The following is a 19,765-nucleotide window of genomic DNA, read 5'->3' as shown; positions in this document are numbered from 1 at the left end:
AGCTGATCTCCCTGTGCTATGCGGCTGCTTCCCACTAGCTATCTACCTTACGTTTGGTAGTGTATGTATGTCCATGCCACTCTCTCACTCTGTCACAGCTTACCCTTCCCCCTCCCCGTGTCCTCAAGTCCATTCTCCAATCTATTTTTTAAAAATAACACTACTGGAAAAGAGCCTATTGGTCACCTTTGGAGGTTGCTATGTCACCAAATCAATATTCTAAAGCTGTTTAAATAAAAGGAAAGAATCAAGCATTTATCCGGCCTTTCCTATTTCAGCTATATTTCAGAGTATCCAAATAGTTGATGAGGTTAAGTTCATTTTTAGTAGAATTATGGCTTAGAGGCGCAGGATGAATGTAAAATTTAAAAATCACCATTTCGTAAGCCCTAATGAAACAATGGATCTGGGCAATGATCATTAGTGGCTGCTAAAACCATTAGGTGAAAGGTTGAGTGGGGAATTTTATAATGGATAAATCAGTCTGAAAACACACGGACCTACTGTTGAATCTTAACATCACTAAAATCCAGACAACCAGATGGTATGCATCTCCTAATGTGATGTGATAGGAAGTTTACAGCATCACCTACAGCATCACCTAAAGTGTTCTTGCGGGAAAGAAGGAAGGGCTAGAAAGAAGGAAACTGAGTCTAATCAACCTTCTAGATCTAATACGGTTTAGAGAAAATGGAGATTAGAGGAACATGTTGAAGACATTAAGTGGACTCAATCCGTGAAGTCCAGATTGTGCAAAATTTTACAAGGCAGGTGGTTTGGCGTCTTCAGTAAATGAATGACGCGAGAATAATAAAGGTGAGGGGAAATGTTTAGATTAAAAGATACTTAAGAGGAATCTGGGTGGGGAGGGATAAACTAGGAGTATGGGATTAACAGACACACACCACTATATATTATAGATAAACACCAAGGATTTACTGTAGAGCACAGGGAACTCTATTCAATATCTTGTAATAACCTATAATGGAAAAGAACCTGAAATTATATATAACTGAATCACCTTGAAACTAACACAATATTGTAAGTCAACTATATTTCAATTAAAAATTTAAAAACCTCAAAAGAGGCATATCAACCAAATGCAATTTGCAGACCTTGTTTGGAAAGGTCTACAAATCGCATTTGTTGTTGTTTTCGTTGCTGAGGAAATCTCACAGAATTTTGAGAAATATTTTTGAGAAACATGAACTGGTAATGGATTTTACTATGTGTAAATTTACTCTGAGCCTACGCTTTAGAAAAGTCTTTATATATTAGAAATGCACTCTAGAGTTTTTATAGGCAGAAGGATATGATGTCTAGGGATTTGCTTTTTAAAAGCTGAGAGGCGGCAACTGAAAAACACACAGCAAAATGTTGCTATTTGTTGAAGCTGAATGATTTGTACATTTGGATTCATTAGACTGTTCTATTTTTGTGTATGTTTCAACTTTTCCATAATAAAATGTTGAATAAAAATAAAAGAAATTAACATAAAATGTAATGACAATTCTTCATTCTCCAATTTGTTTTGAGGGGAAAAAAAAGTAACAAGAGGCAGTATCATCTAAACCCTTCATCCACTTGGGGTGGAATTCCCAGCCAGTACAAAATTATCATTAAAGATTTTAGAAACTCTACGGAAACCATTTTATTCTACAAACTGACATGATGTTGCTGGCCGTCCTTGGGAAAGTCTCTTGTGGAAGGCTTGTTTGGGGGGCGGGGTGTGTATATGCATATGTGTGTTTTTTCAGCTTTTCTTATTTAAGAGGATGGCAATACACTTTAGAGATAAGTCAGCCTAAACCCTGAGCCCCACTGTCCAGTGGAGCCCAGAGTGGCACGGTGAACACCCCATACTTCTCCTGGAACCTCGTCCCAATTCCTGCTCTTGGTTGGGACCCCGTCCTATGCCTGTGCTCCCTCAACATCTCACTGCCAGGTCACAGAGGACTGTTACTCCTCAAACTCAATGTTTCTAAAATGGAACTTCTCGAATTCCCACCTACAGACCTTCTTCTCTGCCAGTGTTCTCTAAGTGAATCCACCCGGTTGCTCAGAAACCTGGGAGCTACCCCACACTCCCCTCTCATTCATTCCTCATGTTCAATCATCCACCAGCTCCTGTTCATCATGTCTCCTGAATGGTGCCCAGATCCATCCCTTCCTCCCCATGCCTGCTTTGGGTATGTATACACACTCTTCTCAAATCCACTCTCTCTTGGTTTTTCTCTTATTCTGGGTCCCTTCTTCTCAGTTTCCTTTCCAGCCACTCCTTCCACACCTTAAATGTTGCTTGTTTTCTGGACTTCTGTCTTATCCCCTCTTCTCATTTCTCTATGCAACCTGTTGCCTCTGGCAACTTCAAATACGATCTAGGTACCAAAGATGCTCAAGTCTATCTCAAGCTTTGTCCTCTACCCTTAGCTCACTCTCCACACAACCAACTGCCTACTGGATGAACTGGGCAGTGTCAGGAACTTCAGACTGACCACATCTCAAACAGAAAGCGTCATCTTCTGCCTCCTCCCAGGCATCCTCCAACGGTGCATCTCAGAGAACAGCAACTCCCAATTGTTCAAGCCAGTGACTTCAGAGTCAGCCTTGACCCCCGCTTCCCTTCATCCCCTCTGTACACGCAATCCTCAGATCCTGTCTATCCTGCCTTCTGAATTTGTCCATTTCTCTCCCACTGCCCCAACCACAGTCCAGGCTCTCTCACTGCCCCTCCTCTGAGTCCATCCAGCTTTATCATCCATCCTCCACACGGCAGTCATAATGGTCCTCTTATTAAAAAAAAAAAAATTCTGATAACCTCGCTCCCCTTAAATGCCTCCAGAGGATCTGGGTTATGGGTAAAACATGGGACTATGTGTAGATACACATACACACACAGATGTATGTCTCTTATATCGCATATGTCTTTTATTTTTCTTTCAAAACGTCCACAGTGGTCCTTAAGAGAAAGCCAAATTCTTGTTTACGAGTCTTGCATAATCTAACGCCACTACATCTAACACATTTCCCTCTCCCTTTACCTGCTCCAGCCACCTGGAACGCCTTGCAGTGCCCAGAATATATTTCCTTCTCAGAATTCCAAACGTTTGCACATGCTTTTCTCTCTGCCTGAAATATCCTTTTTCTTTTTAAGACCAGTCTATTGAGGCATGACTGACATTAAAAAGCTGTACATATTTAACATATACGACTTGATGAGTTTGGAGATAAGTATACCCCTGGGAAACCATCACCACAATCTAGGCTATAAACATACACATCACTTCCAAACGTTTCCTCCTCCGCTCTTTACTTATTATGACTGTGTACCTTACACGTACACAGTGATGTATGTCAATTATATCTCAACAGATAAACAAACAAACCAACCTTTTTTGAAAAGAACACAACATAAGATCTACCATCTTAGCAACATTTTAAGTATGCAATGCATTGTTAACTATAAGTACTATGCTGTCTAACAGGTCTCTACAACTTAATCATCTCATCCAACCAGAACTGTCTGGAATATTCTTTTACTCTTACACTCCACTTCCACACCTTCTTGGCCTATCTAAATTCAACATATTTTTCAAGTCTTCAACATCGTTTCCTTCGGGAGGCACTTCCCAACTCCCTAGAGTAGCATATATTCCCCCTGTTATCTTCTCCTCTATTCTCCCCTTGTCCTATCTTTTCACACTCATCCCATTGGTAATTACTTATTAAATGCCTGACTATAAACTTCATGGAGATAGGGACCATGTCTGTCTACTGTGGTCTCCCTAGCAAAAGCGTCTGCTAGAGCAGAGAAGGCTCCCCGTTATATCCAGAAGCATTCATCTGAACTGTTGGCCACCTGAAATAGATGCATCCAGATTAAAGACCAGTCGGTGAAATCCCAAAGCCTATTCTATCTACACGAGACCAGGGACTTTCGCTCTGAATTTTATCACAGGTATACTCTAACCCTGCACTATGAAGACCTTCCCATAGCCAGAGATGACCAACGCCAATAGGGAAGGAAGAACCAAAGACTCATACAGTCTAAGGATTAGGAAAACGAGACAGAACTGATGGTTTGGTCACCTCCAGGAGTGACCATTATCCAAATCACAGCATCCAATAGATAGAGCAGACTTAAGCCCAAGAGTTCCAAATGGAAGACAAAGGGCACAAGAGGCTTCTGGACATTGGGGATTTTGATGTCAAGGGTCTGACAGAGGGCAGGGAGGAGCCTTCATGGTTAAAATGGATGCTGGGTGATGAGTCCCGAAGCCCATGGACAGAGGAGTGGCTGGGGTGGGGATCAGAGCATCAGTCAACAGCACTTGTCAGAGCGGTTTCATGTTTCTACTTGGGCTGAGTTATCCATCTTCACTCTCAGACATCAGTACTCCTGATTCTTGAACTTTCAGAGTCAGACCAGGACTGTATATGCCATCAGCCCCCCTGATTATGAGGCCTTTGGACTCACACTGAATTATACCACCAGCTTGTCAGAGACAAGACACAAGATCGGGAGCAAAAAAAAAAGAAAAAAAAAAAAGAACAAGAGATGGGGCAAAGAGCGGGAGAGGGAGATTGCATGTTCATCTGGAGCCCTGGGACTTAGGCCACCCCAGACAGCCCATAATTTCTAAGCCCTTTGAAGGAGGCAGTCCTTCAAATGCTGGTCTCGACAATATTTTCAACAACAAGGTACACACATAGGAATTCTGCCTTTTATTCAGTTCTTGAGATTCATGGTGAGCTAAGACCTTTTCTGGTGGCTTGAGGATCTGACAGCATCTTTCTATTGCCTTCCTTTCAGATTAGCTGCCAGACAGGATTCCGTAGTGGCGTATGTCACGCTCTTATATGAGAGCTCAGAATAAGAAAGTGCCCCTTCTTCCCAAAGCAGACGGATATATTGGAGAAACCTGAAGCCATCTGATTTTATACCACTTAAAAGTAATCTATCTGGTCTTTTCTCCTCGGAGAATTTTTTTTCCTCTTACCCTTTAGACATGTTACTATAACATGCCCCGTTAATGGTTTCTGATTAATGTCACTCAGAACAAGATGAAACCTTTCAATTTCTGATCTCATTTATTTTCTCAGCCCTGGAAAGCTTTTTTCTCCCTCCACTGTATCGACTGTTTTGGTCACAGGCAAGCTTGCCTTTCATCCAAATAATAGCCCTAGAGTAAACCCTACTGTTTTTATTTCCCTGAACCACAGTGAGAATTTCTATTCTTCCTCTTCTTTAATTACTGAGGATGGAGTTAAAAAGTAATGAAAAATGTTAGAGAATAGTTAGATCACAGATGGACCTATTTCTTAGTCAAAGAAATTACAAAGATGTGGTCTCATATTAAAATTTCCCCACTTAACTAAAGCATAGAATTTTATGTCATTTCTTACAGGTTATTATGGGTTAATTTATATAATGTATGTGTGTACACTTTATATAATTATATATGTGTATATATGTGTACATATATTACATAAGCTCTGAGTTTTTTCAAGCAGCAGGGATGGCTTTCTTAATAATGTATTTTTCAAGGTGGGCCTTGAAGCATGTGGACTCTCACCTGGGCTCGTTTCTGAGAATAGATACGTGTTTGCCAGGAAGCCGGCTAAGGTCGGGTGTAGATCAGGGGCTCCGAAACTTGGGTGTGTAACGGAATCATCTGGAAGGCTTATTAAAACACAGGTTGCTGGACACCACCCCAGAGTGTTAGTAAGTGTAGGATGGGGCCCGAGAACCTGCATTTGTAACAAGGGCCAGGTGATGTGGATGCGCTGGTCAGGGACCACACCTTAAGAACACAGACTACTGTGTAGATGGTGGCTACGTGGACCCTGGACCCAGGCCTTGGCCCTTAGGGTACCAACAGCTGTCAATTCCTGCTTTGAGAATCAGCAGAAAACCAAAGCTTCTGTGGAGAGTCAGCTCGTAGGTCATGGGATGACACGGTCTATGGGAAGTGTCTATGGGAAGTAAGAGGCATAAACATTCCCAAATGTCCAGCGTGGATGCCGGACGTGCCCGGGATAAGAGGCAAGTGATTGCATGAGGGTGGGATCTGAGCCCCATCCATCGGACGCTTACATAAAGACGCGTGGAGAACAGCCAGACACAGAGCTACCCCAGAGAAGACAAGTCAGAGAGCAGGCTCTGGGCCCCATCGCTCCAGCCTGCCACATGGAGATGCAGAGCGGAACTCACGGGCCCTCAGCTCATGGCACAGGGGCTGTGCTCTACTAGGCTGTGCTGCTGCAGGGCCAAGACTCACAAGCCCGTCCCCTCCTGCAGGGATCGGGTAGCCACGAAGGACTGTCACTGTCATCAACATGGAGCCTGGCAGAGCCTGGCACCCAGACTTTTGCTTTGCAAACATGGGGAGACCAACACCCTAGCAATTCTTAGCAGTGGGTTCCGCGGTCACCACCTCTGTTCTCCCCAGAGCGCAGCCTGACCCTGCAATAAAATCTGGGGGCCCTCCTGTCCCCATAACCCCTCCACCTGTGCCCCTGCCTCCGTAGGGACAGTGCTCCCTCATCCTGTTCTCCCCTCTGTTGGTGACGTCTGACCCTCCACTGGGTTCCTTCTCACAGCATATAGAGACATTCAAATCTCCCTTAATAAAAGTATTAAATTATTAAAATTACAAAATTATTATGAATTTTAATAATTGTATACATATTATATACAAATATACATATAATTCTATAAACTATCATAAAATTTATAAAAAATGTAAGAAGTTTAACCATCTCAATGCAGGGCTGCCTTCAGCTCCTTCCTTTCACAAATAAGTACCTGGACAAGTTATCACCACCATCGGGCTTGTCTCCATGATGCCGCTGCTTCTACGCATGTTGGGTCCTAATAGGCATTCAGTCATCAATCTAACAGATACCTACTGAGCCATGTGTTAAGCATGGTTCTACATGCTTGGGATGCAAAGGTGAGCCCCACAAAGATCTGTGCCCCATAAAGCTTGCAATCTAGCTAGTAAAGGTAAAGAAATACAATACACATAATAAACAAGTCAATTCCCTGGCGTGCTAGAAGCCGATGAGAGCTAAGGAAAAGAGCAGCGTGAGAAGGGATGAGGAGATGGGGGCAGGGCAGAGACTGAAGTTACAGTCCAAGTTCAACACACTGGGCCCAAATCTTTTCCTTCAATTAAATTTCAAATGGGTAAATGCCAAGTATATTAGCTACGATAACATATTCATGGGCTTTTTAATTGCTCGGCTTTCAAAGAAATCTTATGCAAATTCCACTTAGGAAAGAACCCAGCCTGGAACTGAAAACACAGCAAGAGTCTGCAGTCTCCAAAAGGGAGTGATTTTAGGATCCAGGGAAGGTCTCCACCATCCTCTTTGCTTCCGCAGCCTGGACGTTCATTACATCATGAGGACATGAAGCCTTCCATTCCACGAAGGGGGCTCAGGTGTAGAGGAGGGGGCAATGCAGTGTCTTAAAGGTCCTGAGCAGTTAGGGATAACGAGTGAAATCTGACACAGAGAGCAGGCTTTGACTGGAGTACTTGCACTAGGTACTGGGTCCTTGCCTGGCTAGAACAAGGAGATTCCAGCAGCAGAAGGAGGAAGAAATTCAATAAACTTAAACCTTACAGTTGTGTCCTGAGTCGTTCCCAACAAGCCTACTTCCCAGGGGCTCAGGAATGCACAAGCTCAGGACAGGGAGCAGTGGGGACACAGAGACCCCAGCTGGGCATCATCCCCCAGGACCCCCCTCTTTGCGGTACGGAGGAGGACGTACCAGTTAAGCGGTTACCAGGTGTCCCCCATCCACACCCCTCATTCGGGTTCATTCACTAAAGTGAAGAGGTTGGAATGCATCAATTTGTCCAACTTTTTTGTTTACGGTGAACTTCATCTTTCAAACAGAATCTTAAGCAATACCCAGTGTCTGAAACATCCAGCAGTGGAGCGGATCTGAATGGGGGGCCAGTGAGAGGCCCATTCTGCGTCTTCTTCCCCCCCCCCACCATTATCCTCCTTAGAAGCATTTCTGAGAAATGGGAGAGTCCCACAGAACACGGTCCTTCTCTCCTCTGGCAACTTATGATTCTATGATGTACATGAATTGTCAAAATATGTAGCATGTAAATTCTAATTTAAGGAGATGATTTAATTTTAAGAAAAATTTAAGGAGAGAGTGAAACTGGATGGGAGTGGGAACCAAATTCTCTAGCTAATGTCCAGATTGGGTCGCCCAGGCATGAACAAATTGTTCAACCTTTCGAGGGGCGAAGGCCAGGTCTCCCCCAGTCTGAGGAGGGGTGACAACCCTGCTGGAACATCTTTAGGAACAGAAGTGGGGTGAATGATTCTGTCATTCACCAGCTAAAGAAGCTTCAAATAGACAGCAAAAATGACCAGGCAGTTCTACTCACAAACACAAACAGACTAAGAGGAAAGGATGCCATGTCACAAACCTTGATTCCAAGTTCGATATTTTCTCCTCCATACACATCCATCCCAGGGTCCAGAAGACCAATTTCACCAAAGAACTTCCTGTTGACCACAAACGAGCAGCCAATCATGGCTGGCGTTCTGCGGGAGGGAGAAAGAGGCAACAGTCATGTGAAACATACAAGCGAATATTACTCAGCCAGGAGAAAAGGAAATCCTGACATTTGCAACAACACAGATGAACCTTGAGGGCGTTATGCTGAGTGGAACAAGTCAGAGAAAGACAAATACTGTAGAACTCTCTTATATGTGGAATCTAAAACAGTCAAATCATAGAAACAGAGAGTAGATTGGTGGTTACCAGAGGCTGGGGCATGGAGGAATTGGGGAGATGTTGGTCAAAGGGTCTAATGTTGCAGTTAGAAGACAAACAAGTTCTGGGGATCTAATGCACAGCACTGTGATTATCGTTAAGAATACTGGACTTGGGGTTTCCCTGGTGGCGCAGTGGTTGGGAGTCCGCCTGCCCACCCAGGGGACACAGGTTTGACCCCTGGTCCCGGAGGATCGCACATGCCACGGAGCGGCTGGGCCTGTGCGCCACAACTGCTGGGGCTGCGTTCTGGAGCCCGCGAGCCACAGCTACTGAAGCCCGTGCGCCTGGAGCCCGTGCAACGGGAGAGGCCACCGCAGTGAGAGACCTGTGCACTGCAATGAAGAGAAGCCCCCGCTCGTCTCGACTAGAGAAAGCCTGTGCGCAGCAACGAAGACCCAACGCAGCCAAAAATAAATAAATTAATAAATAAATTTATTTTAAAAAGTAAAAAGAATACTGGACTTCCCTGGTGGTCCAGTGGGTAAGCCTCCGTACTCCCAGCGCAGGGGGCCTGGGTTTGGGGAACTAGATCCCACATACATGCCACAACTAAGAGCCTCCATGCCGCAACTAAAAGATCCTCTGTGCCACAACTATGACCCCATGCAGCCTAAATAAATAAAAATATTTTTTTAAAATACTGTATTTGTATACTTCAAAGTTGCCAAGAGAGTAGATCTTAAATATTCTCGTCACAAAAAGAAACGATAATTATGTGACCCGTTAGGGGCGTTAGCTAATGCTACAGTGGTTATCTTATTGCAATACAGAGATCAAGTCAACATGCTGTATACTTTAAACTCGCACAGTGTTACGTGCCAATTGTATCTCACTTGAAGGAGGGGGAGGAGGAAGCCGCCTCTAAGGCATTTTACTGGTGCCGTAGGGGGTAAAGAAACACACGGCACAGTTCCTGCTTGCTGGTGCCGTAGGGGGTAAAGAAACACACGACACACTTCCTGCTTGCTGGTGCCGTAGGGGGTAAAGAAACACACGACACACTTCCTGCGTTCAAGCAATTATTATTACTATGATTATCGCAGCCATTTATCGAGTCATTACTACATCTCAAGCATAAAGGCAAAGCACATTTCACGCACTCTCTCACTTAAAAACATCCATGGTCGTGTGAAGGAGGTAGGACCTCTCCAGCTGAAGCCCGCGGAGAGCTCGCGACCTGGCATGAATCACAGAGTAGAGGTCAGGACCCAGCCAACTGCAAAGCCCTTCATTTTAGCCTTTCTGCTTCACTGCACTCTTCAGAAATGGCTTCGTGAAGGAGCCGGCAAACCCCCAGACTGCCAAACGCCAGAAATGCCATTCAGATGCTTTCCTGGGCGAAACAGACGTCTCACACGGGAGGCCCCGTGAAACTCCACTGGGGCCGCCGGGAAGCTCTCCGGTGCGAGGCTCTTGAGCTGAACTGTAGACCTCAACGTTAGATCCTCGTCCGCTCCTCCAGATCCTGAGCTTGACTTTGACCTCAACGTCCAGATTTTTGACTCCTCTCGGTGCCCACGTGGTGCGGCAGCAGTGGGACTCACTGGAAAGGTGAGTGTTCAGAGTTGAACGGACCTAGTTTGATGAACATGGGTGCTGCCATGGGAAAGTGTACTTGTGTGAAGTTAATGGACCCTCCTGGATCCCAGTTAAGTCTCTGTGGAGTATCGCTGTGAAGAGATATGCAATGAGCTCAGTGCAGAGAGCAGGGGCTCAATAAATAAGGCTCCACTGCCCTCCGCGTTTCTCCAGGAAGCTCACACCAATCACACCTATGGACACAGGACACTGCCCTCTACTGGGGCAGCTGTACCAGTTACGCCAGGACGGCACCCACTTCACCGTCGGTCATTTCCTGCAGCCTCTGGTCCCTCTGAGAGAAGCAGCTGACCCCTTGCTTGCAAAAGCACGATGTGAACCCAACTCTAATCTCAGTGAACGGAACCAGGCGTGAGCACAGATCCCGAACGGGGTCAATCAGATTCTGTTTCTCCCGAAACTTGGGATCGAGGCAGTGCTGGGAGCTAGAACTAGATGGTCTCATCCATCTGTAGGGCTCAGGCTGCCATCTGGGGGCAGCTCCGGTGGTCCCTGTACAAGGATGGCTGAGCAGAGGGAGGTAGATGCGCTGTGGAGGTGTGAGACCACGGGATGGGGGGCGGCCTGGTGTCTTCGGCTGCCCATCTGCTGACAGGCCTGGCTCCGCTCTCTGCCCCTGGGTCATGTGCGAGCCCCCTGGGTCTTTGCGATCTGTCCTTTTATTTATTTTAATTTTATTTTTGGCTGTGTTGGGTCTTCATTGCTGCGTGCGGGCTTTCTCTAGTTGCGGCGAGCGGGGGCTACCCTTCGTTGGGGTGCGCGGGCTTCTCATTGAGGTGGTTTCTCTTGTTGCAGAGCATGGGCTCCAGGCACGCGGGCTTCAGTAGTTGTGGCACAGCAGGCTCAGCAGTTGTGGCTCATGGGCTCCAGAGCGCAGGCTCAGTAGTTGTGGCACATGGGCCCAGTTGCTCCGGGGCATGTGGGACTCTCCCGGACCAGGCCTCGAACCCGTGTCCCCTGCATTGGTAGGCAGATTCCCAACCACTGTGCCACCAGGGAAGCCTGATCTGGCCTCCTTGACTTAACCCGTGAGTATTAGACAGGTTTCTGTTCTTATGACACGTGCCATCTCCCCCACCCTCTCCTTATGATCCGGGGGAGGGTGCATGTTTTATCACACAGCCAGAAGAGGCAAACTTCAGGGAAGATTCACTCTGGGAGAGTTACAAGCCAGGGTCACTCGAGTGATGGAGAAATGCCAGTGACATGTGTGCTTGGAGACGGGACATGTGGTCCTGGGAGGGCGGGAGTCTGCAGAGAAGGGGAAACGGGAGCCAGTGCTGGTGTCACCTCAGTTTATTCTAGAGAGCCATTGCTGAGCACATCAAGAAATTCTGAGAAGTTAGAACAGTCTCTCCAACCCCTAAACTCAAGGTCTGAAAATTCCCAATGCTAACACGCATGCGTAATTAAGATCCTGCTCTAAGACGCTGTGCTTTCTAACCCCTCGAGGGCAAGCAGGGCAGTTAGAATCACAGGGCACAGCAGTCAACAAACACTCTCGAAGCGGTGGCTCTGGGCACAGCCCCATGGCTGAAAAGCATGTTTCTCTGAGATTGGTTCAGGATCCACCTACACCAGCATCACCCGGAGGGCTCCTTAGAAAATGCAGATTCCCGGGCGCAGCCCAGACCATGGAACCAGACTTACAGAGACAGGACTTAGGAATTTGTGTTTGTACCAGCAGAAGCAGCCTGTGGGGCCATCTCCCTCGTGAACTGCCAGGTCTCCAAGAGCAGAGAAGTTATCCCCCTAATTTCTCGTTGTATTCCCAGGAGTGAGTGCCTTGCTGACACAGAGCTAGATACTGTTGAATGAATGAATGAGTGTAACAGATCTGGTGACCGCCCCTGGTGGGGAAGGGCCCCGTGATGCCCCAGGGACAAACTAGCTGACCTGAACCAGAAGCCAAGGGTAGCAGGACAGTGTGCGGTCGCTAGGGGAGGGAGGGATGAACAAAGAAGGAGGGAAGGAGAGGGAGAGAAGGAGGGAAGGATTCAAGGCACAGGACTTTCACTGTCAAGGACACAGGCCGCTTCTTCCTTCCCGATACCTCTCAGATCGCCCTTTAGGAAACATCTTTCGCCATCACGCAGCCTGATCTCTTCATGTAACTGGCTTTATCCGGATGATATCGTTTGGTTGCGGTGGCGAGGAGAGATGGACTCACAGTACGAGTCACCCCGGGTCCTCTACCTGCTGCTCACGGCTGTGTTCAGCGTATTCCAGCAGGTCCCACAGCAGAGGCCCTGGGATTCCCCACGACAGGACGGTGAGGTCCCCTAGTGCCCCCTCATTGAAGTTAGGCCACAGCAGCCACCCAGCTGTCACGAGGCCCCACAAAGAGGTCACAGACGAGCAGGTTGCTGTCTGCATCCCGGCGGGCTGTCAGAACCCAAAGATGAAGGGCAGGAGGCTATGGAATAAGCATGTGATCATTACTGCTGCTGGTGGCACGTGGAGAGTTCCCTAAGGGCCACGGCCAAGCACCTGCCACAGTGTCAAGAGGGTGCCTGGGCGCTGGTACCCAGGGATGGTGCCGAGGAGGGGCTGGAAGCAGCCTGAGAGACCAGCCCCGAGGAGACGGCCTCCCTGCTAAGCCAAGAACCCAGTCTTGCAAACAGCAGGGCTCCGAGGCTGCTCCACTGTGCTGGGAGCGGGACAAGGTTCAAGCAGGTGACTGATGTATCCCTGGTCGATGTAGAGACTAAATAATTAAAAGGCGTATCCTCACCCACGGCTGGGCCAGCGAGTGTTGCTGGTGAGCTCAGTGGATGACTGCTCTGAATTCTGGACTGATGATGGACAGCTGTCCTCACTGCTCGGGAGAAGCAGGTCTCCAACAGAAAGCCTCCACCTGGCCCTATCTGGGACCCACTGCACTGGTGGCATGGTTAGCCAGACCCGTCCTTACAGGCAGAACCGAGAGCCCACCGGGGCCCCACTTCCCCTCCAAGGTTTCATCCTCACCTGCCCATCAAACCACAGTTGATGGCACTTCGGGGTCATGAGCTCCTGGAGCGTGAGCCTACAGCCTCGTTCTTCAAACTCCACTGCGATTACCACCATCAGCACAAACATTTCAGTTCGAAATCATTCAAAAGGGATAATCATATTAAGGGATCTGCCAAAGTCTAATAGCTCCATTACGGAGGAGAAGAACGGAAATTTAAAATAATCGCTTTTATTGTTGCTGTTCCAGAGAATGTAGGCAACATACACGACGGTTCCAGCTGAGAGAGAGAGGAGAAAGGGAGGGAGAGACAGGGGAGGACAGGGCGGCAGGCCCAGGAATTTCCACCCAGATCTGCAGAGCTTTGTCAATGTCACTGCTTCCTCTCCTCGTTGGTGACAAAGGGCCCACCTGTGTTCTAGATGTGCCCACCCTCAAAACCCTTCACTGGCTCCCTACTCTCTCCTGAGTTAAGTGAAGTTCTTCCTTAGCATGCCTGCCCATGGCTTGACCACACTGGGCAATGCACTGTTCGGGAAACGTGTCCCAACGTATGCCTGGACGTCCTTCTTCAGAAATGTCCTCCACAGGACCACCTCCGTCTGCCCAAATCCTACCCACCTCTCAAGACATATTTATCTTTTCTGTTGCAGAAAACAAAGATATATGTCTTACAGAAAATATACCTTGACAAAAATAAGAAAACAATAAACTCATCTGTGCTCTCTGGCCATAAGCTCTCAACTCTCTCATCCAGCCCCTATCGTTCGAGTTCACCTCCTCAAGTTCATCGGATCCACCCCACTGGGACCTGCAGTCCACTGGCGCTGCCACCTTGACAGTGGAACCCCTTCTCTTGTGTTTTTCCCACCCCCCAAGCTCAAAGCCATGGTTGCTTATTGTAAGCGCGCCCTTGCTTCCCCACTCCCACTTTGCTTTGTTGGCAGAACCCTGATGCTGATGAGCGCAACTCTCCGCAGGCTGATCTGGCTTTAAATTCAGGGCTGTGTGTGTCCAGTGGGTCCTCGGCGGTGTCCTACAGTCCTGCTCCGGGGCCCGAGTCACTCCAGCCTGACTCTCCTAGGAGACTCTGCCCCAGCTTCTCCTTCCTCCGCAAACCTCCCACACGACCTCCTCCCTCTCAGGCAGCCACGTTCCTTCCCACTTCCCTAAGAAAGCAGCAAACAAAAGCAAATGTCCCCACCTCCCTTGTCCACCCACTTAGTGGGCCCCGTCACCCACCTGCCTCCCTTTTGCTGTAACTGAACTGTCCATGCTCTTAGCGGAGGCCAATCTCTCCACCCATCCTCTCTTGCTGCTCAAGGACCTCACTTCAGCCATCCCCCCTCCCCTAAATACACCTGTATTAAATATCTATTCTTATTTTCTGTATTCTTGATGCTTTGGCACTTGGGGCCTTGTTGACTGGGGAGACTGCCCCTCCCAGGACTCGCCGATTCTTAGAGACAGCAAAAAACCAGCTGGAGAGGATGTCTCTCCTATGCAAACTAACCAGCCCAGAGCCCACACTCCCAGTCACCTCCTCTACCTGGTCTTTACACTCCAGGAAGCAACAGCTCTCTACCCTGATCATCCCAGGACCAGGAACCAGATAACTGGAGACAGCCCCCTACACCCCAAAATGTTCCAACTAGCCGATCCTAAGCCAGATCAGCTGCTTACGCTGCCTCGCCCATTTCTTCTGGAAGAAACCACAGTAAAGACTTGGGCCCTTGCCTTCTCCTCACTTCTTCTCCTCTTAACTGCCCCAGGTGCTTCCCCGGATGGCCCTGTGTGGCATGGCAGGCCTCCTTCTCTTGGAAACTGTGGGTAACAAACTATCTTTTTAATGGCAATAATCTGTTGTCCTCACCATATCTGAATTTAAAAACCCTGACTACGTGTTAGAACAACACTGTACGTTACCGTCTTCCGTCCTGGGCAGGCTCATTCCTAGCAGCTCACAGTCTACAATTCCCCTCTTGACCCACTTCCCTTACAGCTGCCTCTCCTCATTTTTTGCTCCCCCTTACAGCAAAGCCCCTTTAAAGAGCTGTGTAAGGGCTTCCCTGGTGGCGCAGTGGTTAAGAATCCGCCTGCCGATGCAGGGGATACAGGTTTGAGCCCTGGTCTGGGAAGATCCTACATGCCGCGGAGCAACTAAGCCCATGTGCCACAACTAATGAGCCTGTGCTCTAGAGCTGACAAGCCACAACTACTGAGTCCGCGTGCCAAAACTACTGAGCCCACATGCCACAACTACTGAAGCCTGAGCACCTACAGCCCATGCTCCACAACAAGAGAAGCCACGGCAATGAGAAGCCCGCGCACCGCAACGAAGAGTAGCCCCTGCTCTCCGCAACTAGAGAAAGCCTGCACACAGCAACAAAGACCCAACGCAGCCAAAAATTAATTAATAAATTAATTAACTTAAAGAGCTGTGTACACCTGATGTCTCCAATTTTCTCCGCAGTTCTCTTCTACGCCACTCAACCAGGCTCTCATCCTCACCGCTCCACGGCAAGTGCATTTGTCAAGGTCAGAGAAAACTCATCCTAAATCCAATGGCCAATTCTCAGTCCTCGTCACGTGTGCCCTCCTAGCTGCATCTGATACAACAGATCGTTCCCTTTCCCTGGAAGCAGGCTCTCCGTGTCCGGCTGTCTTCCTGGATGCCCCTTTCAATTTTCCTTCTTGACTCTGCCTTTGCTTTCTGATGTTCAGGGTAGAAGGACTCCAGGGCAGAGCCCTTGGATCTCTTTTCTTCTCCATCTGCATTCATTCCTCGGTGATCATGTTTGCTTTCTCAGGTTTCAACAGCATTTATACTCTAATAGTTTCCAAATTTACACTCCAGTCTGAGTCTTTCCTCTGAACTGCAGACTGGTACATCCAATTGCCTACTCAATGGTTCATTACATCTAAGGGATCCCTCAGACACAGTTGGAAAGGCATCGTTAACCTTCCTTCCACTCAAACCCATCTCACCTATCTTTTCTATCTTAGGTAATGTCAACTCCATTCTTCCAAATGTTGGGGTAAAAACCTTGGTGTTGGCTTTGGCGCCAACCGGTCAGAAATTCTTATGGCTCTACCTTCAAAAGACATCTGGGATCTGAGGACCTCTCACCATCTTCACTGCCACCATGCAACCTGAACCATGATCATCGTATTGCCTGGATTACCACCATGGCTCCCAGCTGGCTTTCACCCCGCTCTCTTGCAGCCAACTCTCAATGATCTATTGAAACACAAGTCAGATCAGGCTATGCGTCTGCTGGAAACCCTCCCGTGATTCCCCATTTCCTTCAGAGTAAAAGTCAGGGTCTCACAACAGCCTCCAAGGCTCCATCCGGACAGTCTGTGTTTCTGAGTTTCTTCTTGCCCTCTCTGCTCCAGCTACATTCCTAGGTATACGCTCAAAAATAACTGAAAAGGGTATTCCAACAACAACTTGTACATGCATGTTCACAGCAGCATCTTTCAGAGTAGCCAAAAGGCTGAGCCCAAATGTCCATCAGTGGATGCATGGATAAACAAAATGTATATGGTCCACCTGTACAATGGATTACAGTTCTGAGACACGTTGTAACATGGGTGAACCTTGAAAACAACATGTTAAGTAACAGAAGAAAGAAGGTCATATGTTATAGGATTCCCTTTACACGAAACGTCTAGAACAGGGAAATCCATAGAGATAGAAAGCAGATTGGTGGTTGCCAGGGGCAGTGGGGAGGGGACAGTAGAGAGTGACTGTTTAATGGGTACAGGGTTCTCATCTGGATGAAAATATTCTGGAAGTAAATAGTGGCGATGGTTGCAAAATATTACGAATGTACTAAATGCCACTGAGTTATACATGTAAAATGGTAAATTGTGTATGTATTTTACCACAATTGTTGTAACATGGGTGAACCTTGAAAACAACATGTTAAGTAACAGAAGAAAGAAGGTCATATGTTATAGGATTCCCTTTACACGAAACGTCTAGAACAGGGAAATCCATAGAGATAGAAAGCAGATTGGTGGTTGCCAGGGGCAGTGGGGAGGGGACAGTAGAGAGTGACTGTTTAATGGGTACAGGGTTCTCATCTGGATGAAAATATTCTGGAAGTAAATAGTGGCGATGGTTACAAAATATTACGAATGTACTAAATGCCACTGAGTTATACATGTAAAATGGTAAATTGTGTATGTATTTTACCACAATAAAAAAATGTGGAACTGGTGATAATAATCCTTAAGCTTCCTTTGATTGTCACATTACATTATAAATGGGAACCCAAATTTTCCAGGTGCCGGTAAACAGAGGGCAGGAGACTCCAAGGGTGGTTCTACCTCCATCCTTACCTTCTTTTCATGGAGACAGATTTTCTAGCACTCTGGAGATAACCATCCCAAGATGCTTCCAGTTTTAGCCCAAACACCACATTTTCACAATCTGGGATAAATGGCGCAAGCACCAAGGTGCTCACTCTAGGATGGGTGGGGACACACGGCCCCAGGGCTCAGGGAAAGCATATTAATCTAAACGTCCTGCTGGGTGGTGTCCAACCATCTGTGACAGTCTCCTCATCAGTAAACCGGGCATGAGACTCTGCCCTGGACACCTAATAGGACGTGGTTAGAATCTGATGAGGTGATGAAAACACATGGTCTCCGTGCAGGACAATGTACTCAACACGTGTGAGGTGTTATCAAGAACTTTAAAGAAAAGCAGAGGGATGAAGGACTGAGGGGGAGGGGAACAGAGGGGAGAAGCTGGTGAGGGAGTATCCCGGCAAATGGTGTCACTCCAGGAAATATTTTGGGTCTAGAACGAGACAGGCAGCGAAAGAAGCCTGAGTTTTAGGAGGAAAGAGAAATAAGGAAGTCTAGTACACAACATGGTATAAAGGTGTGAAGTCTGAGGTCGGTATCAGGGGTGGGTGTATGAAAACACCCCAGGGAAGAGAGTGGGGCAGTCACAGTGGCCCAAGAGAAATGCCTGTCCAACTTGCAGTGACGGGTGAAGGACGCTTAGCCCCCAAGATGGCCCAGCCCGTCCAGAGGTCACCTCCTCTCAGCCCTGAGGTCAGGGTCAGTCTGTGCCTCTGCCTGTGGGGTCCAGGAGAAAATGTGTGAGATCCCACCTCCTTGCTGCTCCTGGCACTCGCTCAACTCAATGCCTTATCCGCACCGCACAGAAGGGCTCTGAGCAGGGGTCAAGTGTGGCTGCTCATTTGTGTACTTGTTCATCTGGTCAACAAGCATCACCAGGCAATGGAGGATGCCTTTGTTAGACTATGTACCAAGCACCTGAGGAGATAAAAACACACTAAGAGATCGTCCTAGTGGGGAAGTAGAGCAAGCACTAGCTCTTGGTGTTCCTCAGTAAAAACGGTTTCTGGTTGAAGCTATGGAGTTATAGCTATGTATCTATATGTCTGCATCTATATGCGTCAGCAAGGCTGCTGGAGTGGAAAGAGCAGACTCCAGGGGTGCAGGGGAAAGAAGGAGCTAGAAACGGAGACTGTGGATCTGTGGCGTGTGGACACGGTGATGAGCTGTCTTCAGAACAAAGCCCCCATCGGGAAGGGTCTTCCCTCCTCCCCTTTTCAGCGACGGCTCTTACCGGGGCACCGGGGTGTGTGCGTGTCACAGCGTGGCTGGCTGTCTAGGTCACCACGGTGGCTACAGGGGCTGGAGTGTCTGCCTGCCCCTTGCTTTGCCCTGCCCACCTCTTACCTCCTGCCGCTCTTGGAGCTCCCAACTGCCCCCCACCACTGCCAGCCCAGTGGCCACATCTCCAAAGGCATGTCTGGCTGATGGTTTAGGAATCAGGGGTCCGGAGCTTACCCTGTTTTCTCTCTTCTCTTTTCTTTGGGCCAAGCTGCCTTTCTTTGTCCTCAGACTCAACCCCTGCCATTTTCCTTGGTCCCAGCTCTGCCTCAGCTAATTTCCAGGCCTGTTAGCTGAGAATCTTCTAACACCAAGGCCCCATTTGTAGGAAAAACATAGACAACTCATTGCCATCCCTGGAGCTGTCTTTGCATGAATTTCTGCAAATCCCGTTCTCAGAGCCCAGCCAGGACTGGGTATTTTGGGGGTCCCATCACGTTTTTCGGCAATAAGTAGCTTGGTTAATCAAAAATGCACTGATTTCAGTGCATTTTATTATAACATCACACACCATGAGTTCTTTTACACCATTTCCTAATAAACACAAGTTCCTGATGTGGATGTCACCCTCCTCAGTCACCTTCTGGCACAGACACTGGTTTGCTAAAGTGACCAAAAGACAGGGCAGGGACGGGAGAGGAGAACTCAGCAGGCACCGCATCACCCAGGCCAGCAGTGCCCTGTTGCAGGTGTATCCGGCACTACAGGAGTATAATTCATACTTGCACCTAATCCTCAAA

At 47.8% G+C, this 19,765-nt stretch overlaps 1 protein-coding gene across 1 annotated transcript in view; it reads right to left on the bottom strand.

Annotated features, from left to right (window-relative positions):
* Nucleotides 1–19,765, bottom strand: part of GALNT17 (polypeptide N-acetylgalactosaminyltransferase 17) — a 431,957-nt gene that overhangs the window by 83,754 nt on the left and 328,438 nt on the right. The window contains exon 6 of the mRNA XM_024764132.1: nt 8,460–8,577. Within this exon, the coding sequence (XP_024619900.1) occupies nt 8,460–8,577 (118 nt within the window). The remainder of the gene's footprint in view (nt 1–8,459; nt 8,578–19,765) is intronic.

The sequence above is a fragment of the Neophocaena asiaeorientalis genome, unplaced genomic scaffold, assembly GCF_003031525.2.
Source record: "Neophocaena asiaeorientalis asiaeorientalis breed wild unplaced genomic scaffold, Neophocaena_asiaeorientalis_V1.1 scaffold490, whole genome shotgun sequence".
In the NCBI taxonomy this organism is placed as follows: Eukaryota; Metazoa; Chordata; class Mammalia; order Artiodactyla; family Phocoenidae; genus Neophocaena; species Neophocaena asiaeorientalis.
Note: the sequence above shows the minus strand (reverse complement) of the source record. Positions and strands in the feature narration are given on the sequence as shown.